This window comes from Trachypithecus francoisi, unplaced genomic scaffold, assembly GCF_009764315.1.
Source record: "Trachypithecus francoisi isolate TF-2019V2 unplaced genomic scaffold, Tfra_2.0 Lachesis_group21, whole genome shotgun sequence".
Taxonomy (NCBI): Eukaryota; Metazoa; Chordata; class Mammalia; order Primates; family Cercopithecidae; genus Trachypithecus; species Trachypithecus francoisi.
The window spans coordinates 58052389-58071373 of NW_022681467.1; the positions used below are offsets into that span (position 1 = coordinate 58052389).

The 18985-nt window shown below is 56.0% G+C and overlaps 2 protein-coding genes and 1 long non-coding RNA gene across 4 annotated transcripts in view; 2 read left to right on the forward strand and 1 right to left on the reverse strand.

Moving 5' to 3' along the window:
• The first annotated feature begins 3877 nt into the window (after positions 1–3877).
• On the forward strand, positions 3878–4632 carry LOC117068326 (putative uncharacterized protein FLJ44790). Its single transcript, XM_033185384.1, is given in 2 exon segments — positions 3878–4385; positions 4388–4632. Coding segments are annotated over 2 exon segments (753 nt in total).
• A 1292-nt stretch (positions 4633–5924) lies between these two features.
• On the reverse strand, positions 5925–8537 carry LOC117069036. The gene is made up of 3 exons (XR_004431357.1): positions 8404–8537; positions 7106–7278; positions 5925–6243 (listed from the first exon to the last, which is right to left on the reverse strand). It is a non-coding gene; the product is annotated as an uncharacterized LOC117069036 (long non-coding RNA).
• A 915-nt stretch (positions 8538–9452) lies between these two features.
• OSBPL2 (oxysterol binding protein like 2) overlaps positions 9453–18985 on the forward strand; it is a 60899-nt gene continuing 51366 nt past the window's right edge. Inside the window, exon 1 of one of the 2 annotated variants that reach the window (XM_033186988.1) lies at positions 9453–9597. The gene's annotated coding sequence lies outside the window, so the exon portion shown is untranslated. The remainder of the gene's footprint in view (positions 9598–18985) is intronic. The other variant, XM_033186987.1, reaches the window with a different exon arrangement.

The following is an 18985-nucleotide window of genomic DNA, read 5'->3' on the forward strand; positions in this document are numbered from 1 at the left end:
CCGGGTATGTCTGTGCGTGTCTCTCTGGGCTATGTGTGTGTGCACATGCGTCTGTGGGTCTGTGGCTGTGTCTGAGGGTGTTTGGTGCGAGTTGTGAGAGAGGTGTTAGGAGGAAACCGACACTGTCCTCTTCCGCCCTGCAAGGGACAGGTCAGGGTGGGAGAAACAGTCCCTCCCTCCACAAAGCCCTGAGCCAGGGCAGGGGTCGAGAATTGCTCTACAGGCAGACCCCCTTCCCCTGGGTCTGGGCACGAATCACTGTCACTTGCTGCCCGCACGCCTTTCATACACACTCACTCACACACCCACACTCGCACTCACACACACATTCAACAGTCATTCCACACACACACACATCCCCCCCACACACACACTCAACACATCCCACACACACTCCCACATTCATCCCAAACACTCAAATACACACTCATCCCACTCAAATACACGCTCATCCCACACACACACACACTCATCCCACGCACTCAACACTCACACACTCATCCCACACACACTCAGCCCAAACACACACACTCAACACTCACATACACACTCATCCTATGCACACACACACTCATCACACACACACTCAGCCCAAACACACACTCACACTCAACACTCACACACACACTCATCACACACAAACACACGCTCATCCCCCACAAACTCACACACTCATCCCACACACACTCACACCCTCATTCCACACACACACTCATCCCACACACACTCATACACTCAACACTCATCCCACACACACTCACACACTCAACACTCATCCCACACACACTCACACACTCATCCCACACACACACTCATCCCACACACACTCACACACTCAACACTCATCCCACACACACTCACACACTCATCCCACACACTCAATACTCACACACTCATCCCACCCACACACTCATCCCACCCACACACTCATCCTCCAAACACACACTCATCCCACACAGACTCAACACTCACACATTCATCCCATACACACATACTCATCCCACACACTCACACACTCAACACACCACACACCCATCCCACACACACTCATCCCACAAACACACACACTCAGAGACTCGCACTCACATTCAAACATGCTTCCCTCCATTCCACACACACGCACACACTCAAACACATACACACTTCCCTTCAATTCGACACACACACTCAAACACGTAGACACTTCCCCCATTCCACAGACACACACATTCTCCTCAGTTCCACACACATACACACTTCCCCATTCCACACACACACTCTCACACACACACCCTCAATTCCACACACAAAACTTCCCCCATTCCACACTCACACACTCACAAACACGTACACACTTCCCCATTCCACACACACTTCCCCAATTCCACAAACACATACACACTCACACTCAAAACACGTACACACTTCCCCATTCCACACATACACTCACTCGCACACACACTTCTCCCTCAATTCCACACAGTCTTCCACTCACACACTCACACATACAAACTCACTTCTACACCCACACTCTCACACCCATACGCACACACACTCCCAATTCCACACACTCTTCCACTCACACACTCACACTCATTTCCACTCACACACACGAACACTTCCACACTCACTCACACACACTGCCAATTCCACACTCTTCCATTCACACACACATTCATTCACACTTCCACACACACTCCCACAATTCCACACACACGACACATTCACATGCACATTCTCACCCACACACACTGTGCCATACACACTTCCACTCACACACACACAAAACCAGAAAACAAGGGAACAAGCTGTCCCGCCTGGGCTGTCCCCTGGGGAGCAGGGGAGAGTGCCTGGGACCAAAAAGCTTTGTAGGGCCTCATGTAGCTTTCCTTGGAACCCACCAGTGTGGCAGGGGGTGCGTCCCGGCTGCAGCTGGGAATCCGAGGTCCCGAGCCAGACCAAGGGCATGAGCAGGGGGCAGCTGGATGCCCGGGCCAGACCAAAGGCATGAGCAGGGGGCAGCTGGGGCCAGACCCGGGCCTTGATGGAGGACGATGGAGGCACAGCTCCTAGACCCAGGCCAGAGGCTGCCTTTGCAGGACATGGTGGGGCCAGCTGGGCTCTCCCCATGGCCCTGGAGGAAGGGTTGTCCACATCCCCGGGGTGCTTGTTACCCTGGTGCGTCCCCCTGCCCCCTGCCCTACACTGGCCAGCCTCACCTAGATCTGCCTCTTCCTGGTGTCCCATCATCCTTTTACTTTTTCTGAAGTTGCTTAACTGATCCAAGCAGAGATGGGAGTGCCCAAGGGATGTGCGGTGAGGTCACTGGGCAACTCCTCCGTCCCCTGGGCTCTGTGTCCCACCTGTGCAGCACTGGATGAGCCAGTGGCACAAAGACCCTGGTGGAAACATCTGGGGCTCCTTGGTGTGCATCTTGAGTGCCCAGCTGTGTGCTCTTCTGAAGGGTGACCCCAGCCCGGAATGCCCTGATGAGGAGAGGAGGGAGTCAGAGACCGGTTGGGACAGGTGGCCGTCCTTTCCCTGTGTGGCGAGGTGGGCAGATAGCTCAGGATGCTTCATTTACCAGGATGGAAACCTTGCCTGCATCTGAGAGTACACTGGTGGTGCTATCTCCTTCAGGCATGGCTGGATCCAGGAGCCTGATGGCTACCAGCAGAACTGGTGTCCCCACCCTGGGCTCAGCCTGCCGTCCTCTCAGGCAGCACTTACCCTTGGCATGGCACCTCCAGGCTGACATCCCAGCTCAGACCTGGGGTCCATGAAGGGCCCGAGTATGATCTGACTGATTATGGCTAGGGGATGAGTGATACCCAGGCAATGAGTGTTGCCCAGGTCCCAGTGACATGCCCTATCTGGGGCAAGAGATGGGCTCAGCTTAGTACCAACCTATGGGTAGTTCCCAAAGGAGGATTCAGGGCTGTTCCTAGGAGATATGGTGGATGCTGGGCAGAGCCCTGGCAATGCTCGCATGCCCTCCAAACAGCTTTCCCTTGCTCTGCCTCCTCTGAGCCTCACCAAGCCCCCAGGCAGTTGAGGCTCAGAGTGCCTCTGTGGCCCACTTAGGACCTCCATCAGCACCTAGGACCTCCATCAGCAAAGGCCGGGTATAGACCCCTGTGGGCTCCAGGTTCCACCCCAACTCCCAGCCATCTGCCCAGACCGACCCATGCCCACCTCCTGCATATGCCCTGGGCGTTACTGAACCCCTATTTCCTGAAGCCAGCCAGAGGGTGGGAGCACCAGCCAGCACGGTCCTCCCTGGCCCCAGGGATCTCCCAGCCCTGGGGCATGGGGGACTCCTGGGCAGACTGCCTTCCCCCAGCTTGTGCAGGCTGGCACCAGGCACAGGGCATCTTATCAGCTCCTCCATCTCTTCCCCAGAACAGGTCCAGCCTGCTCACCCGGCCTGTCACCAGGCCTGGCAGGGATGGCATCTCCTGGCTGACTGCATGCAACTGCTGAAACCCCATGGGTCCTGCTTCCAGTGCCGCACCCTCCTTGCCCAGGACAGCTGCAGAATTTACCAGGTACCCTGCGGACCCTGCTTCCTGGGCCACACCCTCTTCGCCCAGGATGGCTGCAGGGCTCACCAGGTCCTCCGCACAGTGAAAATGTGAGCTCCTTGCCCCAAGATGATGAAGAATTTCAAGACGGGAATGGTAGAGTGGTAAATTAACCTCAGGTGCCATGGGACAGCACAGGTTGGGTGCTGTGAGCCCTGCATGAAGCTCCTGGTGGGTATAGCTCCGTCTCATGGGTCACCCCTCTCTACCATGACCATGAGGACTGGGCTGGGCATGCAGTGCCCTGCTGTGATCCCTGACACACAGACCGCTAGCCATCTCCTCCACCCACTCCCTGACCTCCTCTCCCAGGGATGCAACTGGGGGAGTACACCCATCCCCAGAAGAACCCCAAATCTCTGGCTGGCTGTCTCTTACCCAACTCCCATCCCCAGCTCCAGCTGAGGGGCAAGCGTGCTGCTGGGCTGTTTCCGAGGAAAAGCCCATGGTGCCACCCTCAGGCCCCCGGCAGCTCCTCAACCTGGGCCCCATCTCTGCCCCCCATCTTGGCTCCCCAGGCATATTTAAACTTTGCCCCTCCCACCCCCGTGCCTGGCGGATCCCCTGGCACTGAGGCCCAGCCAGTGGCTCCAGCCAACGCACTTGGCTCCCGCAGCAAGTTAAATCTAACCCAGCCCAGCTGTCTCTCCTCCGGCTCCCACCTGCCCCTCCGATTCCCTGCAGGGATGTGCCCACACCCTGCCCACCCTACACAGGCCCTCAGGAAGGGTGCAGAGGTTCCCTAGGGTCCCCCGCTTTCCCACACTAGGAAAGCCCTTTGCCTAGCAGCCTCTGGGGTGAGTGCCCTGCATCTGGAGGTACCCAGCACCCAGGGTGGGGCCAGCAGAGTGCAGCAGGATTTCAACAGGTATTTCCAGAAGGAGCAGGAACCCACTTCCCATCAGTCAGGGCGCAGCCAGGAAGAAGGAAACTCCAGGGCCAACACTGGAGTGGCCACTGCAGCACCACGCTGGGGCATGGAGTTGGAGCACAGCCCTCGTGCCACAGGTATGCCAGGGAATGTGTACCAGGCGCTCTGTCTTGCATCTGGGACTGTCGGTTCTTCTGAGGCAGGACAGTTATGGGTCACTTCTGGAGATGTCCACATTTCTGGGCCTGGGACGGTCTAGGCCTGGCTGTGGGGCCATCTGTAACCTGCTCCCTGTAGCCCCATGTTTTGTTTAGGCTGGCAATGCACTTAGCTAAAATGCTGCCATCCTACCAAAGGTGGCATAGGATGGAGTTCTGGCCAGTGAGATGTGACACACCCATAAGTGCTGGGTGTGTCTTCAGGGACAGATCCTCAAAGGGAGCTGACTCATCTAGGGAGCAGCACTTTTGCTCTTCCTCTTTCCCTTCCTCCTTTCTGGTCAGCTGTGCTTGTGATGGCTAGAGCACCAGCAGCTGTTTTGGGCCATGAGGTGACACTGAGGCTGGAAGCCAGCACTAGGAGAGTGATACAGTGAGGTAGGAGCTGTGTCCCTGAGGATGCATGGTACCCTGCCAGCCAGACAGCCTAGGCTTGTGTCACCTGAGAGAAAAGTACATTTCTACCCTGTCGAAGCCTCTGTTATTCTGAGCTTTCTCAGGAATGCAGCTCTAACCAGTCCTAAAGGGCAGGCAGCCATGTTGGCTCCAATGTTTCCCCCAGCAAGGCAGGAAGCCACTCCAGTGTCCTGCAAGAAACTTCATAGAAAAAGGGCTTCCATCCTCATATGCCGGGAGTCTGCATCAGGCCCTTCCTGGGCCCTGGAGCCTCCATGTGCCCCTGAGTGGGGCGGGCTCTGGTTCCTGGGCCCTGGAGCCTCTAAGTGCCCCTGAGTGGGGCGGGCGCTGGGAAGCCTAAGGCTGGGGAGGGCCCCTGTTCACTTTGTTTAGTTTTCTCAAACCCACTTGACTGAGGAACCCCTTCCTCCAGAAACAAGGAACTCCAGCCGGAACGACCTCTGGGAAGGCCACCTGCTCCGCCTCCGCTGTGGGGTGGGGCGTGTCCCTGAGCTGCTGCACTCAGAGGAGCTGGGCTTGGCCCTGGGCATGCAGCAAGCACTCAGGAGAGGCTGTGGCTGCTGCCAGCTCTGTGAGCGGGAAACTGGGGGGCCTTCTCCCCTCTCCCCAGTTCCTCATTCCAACTGCTTTGGAGCTGTGGCCTGAGCCCCACCCTGGCCCTCTGCTCAGATGCACCTGTTCCTGGGCAGGTCTCAGTGCCCAGGAGTGGAGAGGGGGGCTGCGGAGACAGGTGGGGTCACCCCAGGAAGAGTGGGTTTGCAAAGCTGCAGCAGCAAGGAAGCTGTGGGGTAAAAAGTTTATAAGAGGAACACTATTTTTTTCTTTTGGCAGAATTTAATGGGTGCAGATTGTTCAGGTCCCAAAGATATGGGGAAAAAAAAAAGAGAAAGAAAAAGCCCTTTGCTGCTGCTATTGATAACTTGTCTCGCTTCACGTGGTGGGTTCAAAACTAAAAATACTCTCCTCCCAACGGTAGAGAAGCCAGGGCTGTCACGTTGCAGAGGAGACTGGAGAGCTGCGGTGGGGAGGGGTCAGCTGCGGCCACGTGAGGGCCAGGGCCAGGCCTCAGTGGCCAGCCCCTCTCTGGCTGCCCAGGCTGCATCCACACAGAAGATTCCATGGCTTTCCACAAAAGAGAGTGGGAGAATGTCCTCTCTAAAGGCCTGGGGAGTGCCTGGGGAGAGGAGACAGCCTTACTCGGGGCTTACCAGCCAGCAGCTGCCAGCCAGGCCAGCAATGCCAAGGCACCCGGCGTTCCTGGAAGCCAACCCCTGTTTGATCTAATGGGGCAGCTGTGGGTGCAGACCTAGATAAAGAGATAAACCCAGACCCAGAAACCTGGGGGAGGAGGTAAGACTGGAGCGGGGGAAAGGGCGGTGGGTCGTGGGCGGGACTGGTGCTGCCAGGCCCTGGGCAAGCTGCATCTGTTCTCTAAGCCTCAGTTTCCCCATCCAAAAGGTGGGAGCAACAACTTCTCTTCCGCCTCCTCCGCAGTGAGGGGAAAGGAAGTGGGATGACATAGATGTGGCTGGGACTGCTGGACCCTGTACGCCAGCCCTGGGAGGCATGTGGGTCATGAAATCCTCCCACTGGTGACCTGCCCTGTGGTGAGGGAGGGAGAGAGCTTCTCCCCTCCTCGGCAAGAGGACAGAGGGAGGATCCTAGAAATTCTGTCAGGAAGCAGAGATTTGATCTGAGAGCAGTGCAGGGGGAGCAGACACCCCCAAATCACCTGCAGGATAAGCATTTCTCAGGCTCTGGAGAGCATGTGTGGAGGCCCAGCAGCCACAGCCATGGGAACTCCTGGGCCTGTTGTTCATGTGTGGATCCCAGTCCGGGAGCCTGGGTGGAGCTCTGCCTTTCGGACAAGCTCCCGGCCAGGCCTGGTCCACCAGACCTCCCCATGCCTGGTGTGCCTCCTTGTGCCTGGAGCTGTGCTGGGCCCTTCCTCATTGCAGGGCTGGGGGAGTCCCTTAACCTGTCTGGGGCTCAGTCTGCTCATCTGTAAAGTGGGAATGATAGCACCTGGTACCCACTTGATTGGCTGTTGCAAACATGAAACCAGATGGGCCTGTAAATCACAGGGCACTCGGCCGCCATCATCATCATCGTCTTCATCATCATGGCCCCAGCTCGTCCATCTTTGCTGTCTTCTCCACTCCCATCTTTCATCCTTGCAGAACTGTGCCTCTCCAATTGGTCTCATGACCTAGCAAATATCATGATGAAGATGCCTAAGTTGGTCTCAAGGCACCCTCCTTATAACCCACCAACCGAGGGAGGATTCTCGCCTAGTCCCAGCAGCTGGCCCCAGGGAGGAAGTGCCCTTCGCAGTCGTGGAACATCTCCAGCAGCGCTGGCTGATGGCAGACTACCCTTGGAACTCAGTTACTGCATCTGTGAAGAGGGGTGAAACCTCTGTTCCAGCCCAGAGGCCATCTGAGATCATACCCCCACTGCCAAGGCCAGGGTGGATCTCCCTGCTTGGGCCCTGGGGTGGGCCCTGGGCAGATGAGAGGGTCCTTCTACCCGAGCCTCTGAGGCTGCCCTCACTGCAGAGCTCGTGGTCAAGGGGTGGGCAGGCAGGTTGGAGTCCCTCAAGGGCACAGGGGTTAGAGTCTTATAGACTTAGGGTGAGGGGCATGGAGAGTGGTGGGCTTCTGGGACCCTGCGCTGGCCCTGGCCAGGCCCACAGGGGACACTGTGCAGTGCGGTCATCTCCGTGGCAACTGGCCTCATCGTCCTTGTCCTGGCTTGGGGGCCGAATGCCTTCCCTTCCCTTTCACCGGCTGGAGTCGCTTTCTTCAGAGGTAACCATGGCAACCCCTTTGTTTCTGAGGCCTGCCCGCCCTCCTCCCCGTTTTCTCTTCAGGAGAGGCTCATCCAGCTCCTTCCTAGTCCTGGCACGTCTCTAGTGGCGCCGGCTGACAGTGGCCCACCAGTGAGTGGGGCCAGTCCCTGGGGTGGGGGAGAATGGCCCTGCTGGGCCCAGAGATGTGGTCTGGACCCCGCCCCTGCCACAGAGGCCGCGTTCATTGGCTCACTCATGCCCTGACATTGATAGAGAGTACCCGCGTCTGCCACGGGGCCACAGGTGGGGCAAAGGCCTGTCCCTGCCCCCACGGTCCTGCTAGGGGCAGCCTGGAAGTGGGGAGACAAGGGGGTACAGAGGCCCAACGGGGGCTGGGTCTGCTGCAGAACGCGCTGTGGGGTCATGGATCATTCGCCAGGGCTCTCAAGGCCACAGGGAGCCCAGGACTCTTGGCTCTACCTCAAACGGGCTGAAGCATAAACGAGCATGTGGTTCACATAACTGAAAAGTCAAGGAACGCACCTGCTGAGGTGCAGCAGGGTCCACATGACCTGGCCGTGGTTGCTTCGGCTTTCCTCTGGGTTGGCTTCATTCTCGCGCAGCCCTGTTCTCGGGTGGTGGGATGTGGAAGAGTGGCCCCTTCGCCGTCTCACCTAACCCAGCTCTGGAGAGGTCTGTGGGCAGATGGGAGAGTCATTTGACTTCAGCCTCCCCTCTGGTCTGAACTCTGACCCTACAGCAAAAGTCCCAGGACTGAGCCTCTTTGGCTAGAACTGGGTCACAGGCTGACCCCTAAACCAACTGCTGGGACTCTATGTAGCCAGCCTGGTTCATGCCACTCCACTCACCTCAAACCAGACCCATGACTTAAATGAGATGATGACAGGGGAACCCTGGTTTGCAAATGAAACTCCGGGTGCACACAGACTCAGAGAGGTTAATTAATTTGTCCAAATCCACACAGCTGGTAAAGAATGCAAGCTCCAGGTCTGATTCCAGAACTTCTGGGCTTAACCATGGAGCCACTGTAGGTCAGTGGGAGTCTAAAAGGCTTTAAGTATGGTAGTGAAAAGATCAGGGATGCAGCTGCAGGGGTAAATTGGCGCTGGATTTTGGTTGGCGGCGAATGGCATGCAAAGGAGGCGGATATTCAGGATTTGGTAGGACAGTGGGAGCAGCTACGCCCCAGTTATCGCAAGGTCCCCAGCATTTGTGGGAAAAGGCCCCCCGGGCTTTGGGTAGCTGAGAGGTGGGCCTCGCAGGCGCGCACCGCCGCCAGGACGCAGTGCACCTGCGGGCGGAGCGCCCACGCCCCGGGCCACCTGACTCACTGTTTGTCAACTCTGCTCTCCGCAGCCACGCCCTTTCCTCCTTCCCTCCCTCCCCTTTTGGCTCAGGGGCTGCATAACCCCGCCTCTCTCCTGCTGTGACTGGCTGTCCTCGCCGTCACTCCGCTGCGTGGGCGGGGCACAGGTAGCGGCCCCTCAGCGAAGGGATTAGCATAGTCCCGCCCCCCGGCGCGAGCCTCGGGCCGGGCGCTGATTGGGTGGGCGGCGGCCGACGCGGCGACGCCGGGCGCAGCTAGTGGCAGGCGCGGGCTGTCAGTCGGCGAGGCGGCGGGCCGCACTTCCGCCTCGGTGTCAGTGGGTCGCGGGCCTGCGGGGCGGGGGCGGGGCGGCAACGAGCTCGGCCGGCAACCGAGGGACCCGCGTCCAGGTGAGGGGCCCCCGCCGCCGCCGCGCGAAGGCCCGGGACCCCGGCGAGCTGCGGGACCTGGGCCGCGGGCTGGGGCTGGGGCCAGGGTGGGGAGGGGAGGGCGGGCCGGACAGGACCCGGGTCCACAGGCCGTCTCCAGCCCTGGCCCCGGCCTCGACCCTCACAGGGAGGCGCGCCCGGCCTAGGCCGCAGCCTGGCGCCCCGGGAAAACTTTGGGAGGAAAGTTGCGACCGGGCCTGGGGCCTGGGCCTGGGTCCCGCGGCCTCCGCACCCCTCCCCCTGCGGTCGCCGGGCAACTGCGGTCCCGGGACCCCCGACCCGGCTCCCCGAGGCCCCCGGCCCCGCTGCTGCCCCGCCGAGCAGGAAGTGGGGACGGACGCACCTGCTGGTGGACTCGCCCTCTCTCACCAGCTCACCGGGAACAGGGAAGGATTTCGTACGCATTTAGGGCGATCCTGTAGGTGAGGAGGGCGAGTTCCGCCGGGAGGAAGGGCAGGGAGGCGCAGCCCCACTCCGACCCTGGCCTTCTTGTCCCGCAGGCCTGTGTCTTCCCAGGGAGGGGGCCCGCGGGCCCTTGTCCATTCCCCTGGGCTCTGTTTTTGTTTTTAATTTATAAATCTTAGCAGACTACACACGGTTGAGAACTTGCTACCTAGCACCTATCTTTGGTAATGTAATTTTAAGAGGTTCCTTTTTTGGTCAGTTATATTTTGGTACTCAGGAGAATACGTCTTTAGACTTCCCAAGTTTATAAGCCCAGGCCAAGACTGTTAGGTCGTCACAGCACCTCAGCCTCGCCGCTTCATCGGGGGACCGGCGGCGAGGTGGTGGGTGTTGGGGTGTTGCAGGCTCTCCTGGGGTGAGGGTCACCTCCCAGGGGCGTTTTTATCTGAACCGTCCTCTAGGACAGGCCCTGGCCTGGCTCCGGCAGCTTTGGGATGATTGCCCGGGACACCTGGAGAAGGGGTCCCGTTCGGTTTGGTTGGACAGACGTTTCTCGAATGCCTGCTGCGGGCCTGGCTGGGTACTGTGCGGCCTTCCCACCCGCTGGATTTGTGGCGAGGACAGCAGAGAGTTGAGGAGCCCGAAACTGGCGCAGGGGCCACATGCTGGGTAGCCACGGCCGTCCCTGCTGCCCTTCCTAACTGGTGCCCAGGGCCCCTTTTCCGGCTGTCAGCTTCAGCTCCTTCATCGGACAGGTAGCACTTTGCTGATAAGAGGAGCAGACGAGATCATTTTCTTGTTTTGTGTTTTCAGATGGAGTCTCGCTCTGTCACCCAGGGTGGTGTGCAGTGGTGCGATCTTGACTCGCTGCAACCTCCGTCTCCCGGCTTGAAGCCATTCTCCTGCCTTAGCCTCCTGAGTAGCTGGGACCACAGGCACCGGCCACCACGCCTGCCTAATTTTTTTATTTTTAGTAGAGATGGGGTTTCACCATGTTGGCCAGGCTGTCTCGAACTCCTGATCTCAAGGGATCCACCTGCCTCAGCCTCCCAGAGTGCTGGGATTCCAGGTGTGAGCCTCCGCGCCCTGCCACGAAATCATTTTCTACCTCAGTCTGACACCTAGTACATGCCCCAGAATACCAGTTCCCTTCCCCTTGTTGAGGACAGGAACTTCGTCGGTGGCACTTCCTCCCTGCCCAGCCCAGTGCCTGCCACAGTGTTGTCTTTTAGAATGTGGCGAAGAGTGAGGGAGTGACTGAGTCTCCCTCATAGACTTTACCTTGTTTTCTTCGTATGTCCATCTATTAATGACGGCTTTTAACTGAGCAGACGGTAATATTTAATACTGATTGTTCCAGTACTGTTATGAGCATGTTGTATTCTCTTTCTTCGTGTGATCTTCCCACTCGACAGGTGAGCTTCCCACTCGAGTGTGAACAGCCCACTCGACAGGTACTGACATTATTGTTAGTTCATTCATGAGGAAGCTAAGGAACAGAGAGGTTAAGTAACTTACCCAAACCACACAGCAGTAAATTATGAAATACAAGTTTGAACCCAGGCTCCAGGGTTCACACGCTCTGTCGCCTGGGCTGGAGTGCAGTGGCCAGATCTCAGCTCACTGCAAGCTCCACCGCCCGGGTTTACGCCATTCTCCTGCCTCAGCCTCCGGAGTAGCTGGGACCACAGGCGCCTGCCACCTCGCCCGGCTAGTTTTTTGTATTTTTTTAGTAGAGACGGGGTTTCACCATGTTAGCCAGGATGGTCTCAATCTCCTGACCTCGTGATCCGTCCATCTCGGCTTCCCAAAGTGCTGGGATTACAGGCTTGAGCCACCAAGCCTGGCCCAGGGTTCACACTCTTAAACACTACTCTGTACTGCCTTTTAATATCAAGATTTTCATTTAACATTTTTGTTTAGAATATTCTAATCATGCTGCATTACTGTGTGTCAGAATTTTGCTTTTTTGCTACATATAGAACTAATACACTTTCCTTTTTTGTGAGCGTGAGTGTTTACAAAGCCATTTCATTTCTTCTGAAATATGGTAATTTACTGTTTGGCTATTCAGGATTTTGCCAGAATACCTTCCCTGCCACCCACCTCCTTTGTTACTGGCAGATTCAGTGGTGGTCTCTGTGTGAAGAGGGAGGATTGGGAGGCATGGGTGCTGACAGGTGTGCAGTCCAGAGTCTGGGGTCTCCGTTCTGAGTTCAGTTCCAGTGGACTTCACGTACGGCCTTAGAGTACACACATAGGACATTTTTCTTCCCTGCCTCCAGTGCATTGAGAGGGTCAGACTCTGCTGTGTTCCACATGTTAATGAGGGGTGCTGTTTGAATGTGAAAAAATGCCACTTATTGACTTCCATCCCAATGTCTCTCCTCTCTGCCCTCCAGGAGGTACCAGCAGATGGGTCTTGGATTTGTCCTTAACATTTGCCCGGCCGGGCGCGGTGGCTCACGCCTGTAATCCCAGCACTTTGGGAGGCCAAGGCGGGTGGATCACAAGGTCAGGAGATCGAGACCATCCTGGCTAACATGGTGAAACCCCGTCTCTACTAAAAATACAAAAAATTAGCCGGGCACGGTGGCGGGCGCCTGTGGTCCCAGCTACTCGGGAGGCTGAGGCAGGAGAATGGCATGGGCCCGGGAGGTGGAGCTTGCAGTGAGCCGAGATCGCGCCACTGCACTCCAGCCCGGGTGACAGAGCGAGACTCCGTCTCAAAAAAAAAAAAAAAAAAAACTTGCTCGACTTTTAATGGAGTTTTAGTACATTCAACCAATTACAAAAGTGACATTTTGTGTAAGAGAATTGTTGACACATTTTAGGTTCTTATGCTGTCTTCACACAGGGAACCTGCCGCCTCCAGGTGATTTCTTTAGTGGCCCGGTACAAGCTGTGTCTTGTCTGGCCGTGCAGGCACAGCTGGCGCCGTGCCTTCCTGAGTCACAGCATCTTTGCGAAGGGTGTGCGCCAGAGCAGGGCTCTTGGGTCCTGTGTGGGTTCCCACTGGCTTCTGCCTTCAGTGTCTTTGCCTGCAAGACGGATTCTTGTGTGGAATCTGTGTGAAAATGTAGCATCAAGTGTCTGATGTGTCGTGGCTGCTTGGGACACCCTTGGTTCCACCACCTGCTGAACCTGGAGCCGCTCAGCAGTGCAGGCTCAGGTGTCCCAGGGTCTTTTTATAAGTCTGCCCCCCGCTTGAATGGTCACTTCTTCAAGAGTGACTTGTTGCAAACAGAACACAGCTCTGTCAGGCAAGGGTTTTCTCGGCTTTGGTGCTGAGGAGCACCTGTGTGTGTGGTGTCACTGGCGTCGGGGCCTCTGTGGGCAGTGCGGCTGGGCGTGGGCTGATTTTCTCCTAATCATTGTCATACTTCCTGTTTGGGTGTTGACATTTCGTTTAGTGTTTAGCACTGATTGTCAAGTACAAGGTTTAATTCCAAAATGTAGCACATTTTCAAGTTGATTTATAACCTTATCTACACTGAAAGGAAGTCAGTATTTGAACATGACTGATTATTAAAAAGGACTTAAGTCCTAAGTTAATATGGTAGGTTCTGGTTTGATAGTTTAAATGTACTTTCCACATATGCTAGTTGATTTGTATCTCTGCTGTCACTTTTGCTTTTTCAGAGTGTTCTTGCTAGTAAGTTTCAGGCGTGGTGTCACGGCCTCTCCGGCGGCTGGTTTGGGCTAGGGTCCCACTGTGGAAGTGTGGCAGTGTCCAGGCCCACCCCTGCAGCTCTTGATAAGAAACATCTGTTAAATGGTTCACGGCACTGTTTCCGGGAACTTTTTGGCGCTTCTTTCCTTTTCCTTCCAGATTCAGAAAAGAACTTGGGATCCTTTAGCAGAATTTCACAGCATCCACGTTCTTTGAGCTGGAGCTTCTGTGGGTGCAAATCCCGTGACCTCTGAGGCGAACTGAGCGATGGAAGTGAGCTTTTGTGAGGGACTGGATCTGAGACTTGTGCCTGATGCATGTGGCTGTTTCTCTTTGCTTGCCTTCTTTTTTCAGTGCAACACTTGCTTGATTTATTTTGAGAAACAGACTCCGGGATCAGTCCTGTTGAGCTAGTGGCTGGCTCTATCGTTTGGGGCCTGAAGAGGGTCCCGCACCTCAGGGTTTGTGGCGGCCGTCGGGCCTCTCTCCTGGGTGTAAGGTGTGTGCCTCTCACCTGCGCACTGAGGGCCTGGGCGCTGTGGCCCCGACGCTGAGGCAAGTCGGGTGGGAAAAGGGTCTGAGGGGCTCTTGGCTGAGCAGACATGAGCACATTTGTTTATCAAAGGGGCTGGGACTGTAGCCTTTGGGGTGCCCAGAGAGCGCCTGTTGTGGGTTGAGACGAGGAGTTCTTGGGCAAGCACCAGGCAGGGAGGACTGCAGTGTGTAGGGAGTTGTGTGGAGTTCTGGTTCCAAAAAAGATGGAGGCAACTGTAGAGGAAGGAGGACTGTGGTGTGGAGGTGAGCGCCTGTGCCTTGTACTGAATAAACCTAAGGCTGATCCAAGGCTGATGGTGAGAAACAGCCCGCTGTAACCTGGGACCTCATGCCACTGTGCTGGGCCGGAGAGCGGCTTCCATTATTGCCTTAAAACTAGGGTGACTGATTCAGTGACATTTCAATGACTCCGATAATGATGCCAGGTGTCAGGTGCGTGTGCGGCGTGGGGCCACCCTCTTCTTGTGAAAGAGGACATGGGATTTGTGGTGGTGAGCTCCTGCGAGTGCCCTGGCTCTGGCTTGGCCTCTCTTGATGATGTGGCAGAGCCAGGAGTCTCGCTGTAATCATCACCTGTCTTCCAAGTAAGTCTCACCTGTGAGAAATGCTGGAACACCTGAGTGGAAGCAGAGCCAGGTGGTGCCTGAGCTGTGGCCGGGGGAGGGGTCCCAGTGCAGAGGCAGCTGAGGAGCCCCAGCACCTGCCCCACAGCTCCTGTCCGGCAGCTCCGCCTCTGCACTGGTTCAGTTGTCAGGGGAGAAGGCTCCTGGGTTAACACCATGGAGTTTTCACCCCTGCTTCTCATCAGAAAAGTTGGGGGAACTTTTTAAAAGTGCAGGTTCGACTGGGCACGGTGGCTCAAGCCTGTAATCCCAGCACTTTGGGAGGCCGAGACGGGTGGATCACGAGGTCAGGAGATCGAGACCATCCTGGCTAACACGGTGAAATCCCGTCTCTACTAAAAAAATACAAAAAATTAGCCGGGCGAGGTGGCGGGCGCCTGTAGTCCCAGCTACTCGGGAGACTGAGGCGAGAGAATGGCGTAAACCCAGGAGGCGGAGCTTGCAGTGAGCTGAGATCCGGCCACTGCACTCCAGCCTGGGCGACAGAATGAGACTCCGTCTCAAAAAAAAAAAAAAAAAAGTGCAGGTTCAAGGCCCATCCCCAGCTTCACTGAGCTTGGGTTTCCCCGAAGGGGCCCAGGAAGACACGTGTTTAACAAGCTCAGGGGGTCTGGGGTGGGTCCTCCACAAGGAGTCCAAGTGCTGGAGGCCCACTGCGAGGTCAGGACCCTTTTTTAGATCAAGGACCCCTTTGAGAACTTCATGAATATGAATAATCTGGGTCATTGTTCTGGGGAAAAAAAATGAACACAAATTTTTTTCTTGTTTTTTTATTTTTTAATTTTTAAAAAATTTTTTATTTTTGCAGAGGTTAGGGGGATTAGAGATTCATGGTTTTCCCTGACCTTGATTTGAAGCCCAGCCTGTAGGTGCTCAGGAAGTACAGTTGGCAGCCACTGGGCAGGTCTGATGTTAGGGTGACAGTTTTCTCAGCACAGTGGGACCCATTAGGGCTGTGCAGGATGAAGATGGGCACGATGGTGAGGAGGGCCTGGAACAGAGGCCACAGAGAAGGAGGTGGCCAGAGGGCAAGGAGGCACTCCAGCCAACCAGCCACTCCTTGGCTGGGCAGGTGCTCTGGGGATGGCCAGGAGCCCTGCAGGACAGCATCCTCTCACCCAGCACACTCCCTTCCCTCTGCTGTCTTAATTTTCCTCCTGCTCCCTCACCGAGGCCGCTGCCTGCTGTGGCCTCTGCTGGGATGTGAGATGTGGGTACAAGGCATCTCCTTCTCCTCTAGCCGCGGCCGCAGGCTGGGCTGCTCTCAGGGCCGTTGGTTTTGATCATCAGAGATACACAGTGGCGGCAGGTGGAGGGCTGACCGGCGCTGCTGCTGCCCTCGGAGTGCCCGCTCTGCCCTCCAGCGTGGCTTTCTGAGAGCAGGGTGCCTGTGAGCTGTGGGGCGTGCGCCCTGTCCACTGCCTTCCAGTCTCGGGGCCACATTGGAACAGTTTTTTATTGTGTTGCATAAGGAGGAGGTTGATTAAAACAAATGTTTTTGTACAGAAGAGCTTGCATTCATCTTGTGTGTTTGGAAATACATTGTACTACATTACAAGGTAATGTTCCTCGAGGTGCGTGATGTATTTTCTTCTATTGATATTCCACAGGAAGCAGTTAAGTCAGCGACAAGACTTGAGGGAGTTCACTGTGGTGAGTGGGGTGCTAGGCTCCACTTCCGGGATGTCGGGCCACATTGGCCATGAGGCCCAGTGGGAAGAATTGCCACTCCCCACCGCTGCTTTTTAGGACCAAGCCGGGCTCACCTTTGCCTGCCTCTCAAGGTAGCCCTCTTGGCATGGAGAATGGTAAACAATGGGGGTGCTGCTGTCTGCACAGTGTGAGAGGTTCACCTACCTTTCCCCAGTGTAGAAACTGTTCCTGCATGAATTGCAGACCGATTCAGAGCCCTCAGGTGCGCCTGGCAAGTTTGCCTGGCTGGCACGCTCAGCACAGGGCCTTCCTGAGTCAGCGTTGGGCCATTTGTGTGTCCACACTGGTGTCTTAGGATAAAGGGCTGAAACCGGTTCTTTTTTTTTTTTGACGGTGTCTTGCTCTTTCACCCAGGCTGGAGTGCAGTGGCGCGATCTCGGCTCACTGCAACTTCCGCCTCCTGGGTTCAAGTGACTCTTGTGCCTCAGCCTCCCCGAGTAGCTGGGACTACAGGCGTGTGCCACCTGTAATTTTTTTTTTTTTTTTTTTTTTTTTTTTTTTGAGACGGAGTCTCGCTCTGCCGCCCAGGCTGGAGTGCAGTGGCCAGATCTCAGCTCACTGCAAGCTCCGCCTCCCGGGTTTACGCCATTCTCCTGCCTCAGCCTCCCGAGTAGCTGGGACTACAGGCGCCCGCCACGTCGCCCGGCTAGTTTTTTGTATTTTTTTTTTAGTAGAGACGGGGTTTCACCGTGTTAGCCAGGATGGTCTCGATCTCCTGACCTCGTGATCCGCCCGTCTCGGCCTCCCAAAGTGCTGGGATTACAGGCTTGAGCCACCGCGCCCGGCCTTTTTTGTATTTTTAGTAGAGATGGGGTTTCGCCGTGTTGCCCAGGCTGGTCTTGAACTCCTGACCTCAAGTGAACCGCCCACCACGGCCTCCCAAACTGCTGGGACTACAGGTGTGTACCACCTGTAATTTTTTTGTATTTTTAGTAGAGACAGGGTTTCGCCATGTTGCCCAGCTGGTCTCAAACTCCTGACCTCAAGTGATCCACCTGCCTTGGCTTCCCAAAGTGCTGGGATTACAGACATGACCCATTGCCCCCAGCCTGAAACCTATTCTTCAGCTAAGAGATGTTACATTCTGTGTGGTGTTAGGTAGCTGATTTTGTGATGAGCCACATATAGCCTGACACTAAGAAAAACCATACAGACCTGAAGAAAGCGGAGAGGTTGTTCAGGTTAAACAGCGCAGACCTAAAGGCAGCTGGTCTGCACTCAGAACGGCTGTCTCCTGGAGCTTCGGATGCAGTTGGACTTAACCTTATTTGACTAAAGAATCAAGAACCAGTGTTCAATAAAGGTCACTCTTGATTCCATCCCATTGCCACCAAAACACAGTGCATTTAAGGGCAAAGGCCCGAGCGGCCAGTCGTACGTGCCTCACTCGTGACGGGCTGCAGATGGTGACAAGGACAGACAGCCATGCATGTCTCCCTTTTTAAGAAAGGTTATTGTTGTGAATGGCATATGACTTGTTTATTTGATTCTAAATTTATACAAAATCTGTAAAAATAACCATTAAGCTTTTACAATGACAGGAATATTAAGACTTGATTTTTTCTCAACGATTGGCAACGCGTGTTTCAGTGGGCACGGACGGAGCGATCCAGGGAGGCCTGGGAAGGGGGAGTGGGGCCTGGCCTGGCGGCATCCTTGACGGCACTCCACCGTTGTGGAGTTGGTGTTTGAGAAGTAGCTGTGGCACGGGGCCGGCTGTCATTCCCGCATCTCCTCACAGAGGCCTGGACCTGCGCCTGGGACTGGCAAAGCCCCCTGCTCTTGCTGCGGCCGCCACCTCCATCTTCCTCCACCCTCTGGTGGGGCTGGGCACAGGCAGGGCAGGGTCCCGTGATGGCTCAGCCCCATGGGGCCCCGAGATGCTGTGTCCAGGATGGATGCCACTGCCGTGGGTGGCTGTTGAAGTGAAGTCAATTTAGCTGATAAGCATCGAGCATTCACTTCTCCCTCACACCCGCCACATTTCAAGTGTTTGTAGCCACGTGTGGCCTGCGGGGACTACACTAGACAGATGACATTTCCAGTGCCATAGGAGAGTCTACAACTCAGCTCTGAAGCTGTGAGATGTTGAGTCTTTGTTTTAGTTAAGTTTTGTTTTTTTGCAAAAGAAATGAGACTGTGGCCTGGTGGCCAGCTGGGTGTCAGTGGGGCGAGGGCCTCTAGGCATTCGGGTGATACGTGGGCTGTGTTTGCAAAGTGGATGTGTCAAGGCTGAAATACTAGCTGAGAAGCGTTGCCCACGCAAGGCTTGGACACTCAGGGAGGGATGAGGTGTCAGAGAGGCCCTGATTGGTCGCTCCTGCCCCAGGGCTCAGAAGGTGCTGGGTGAAGAGAGCTGCGCCCCTGCCCCTTAGCCCCT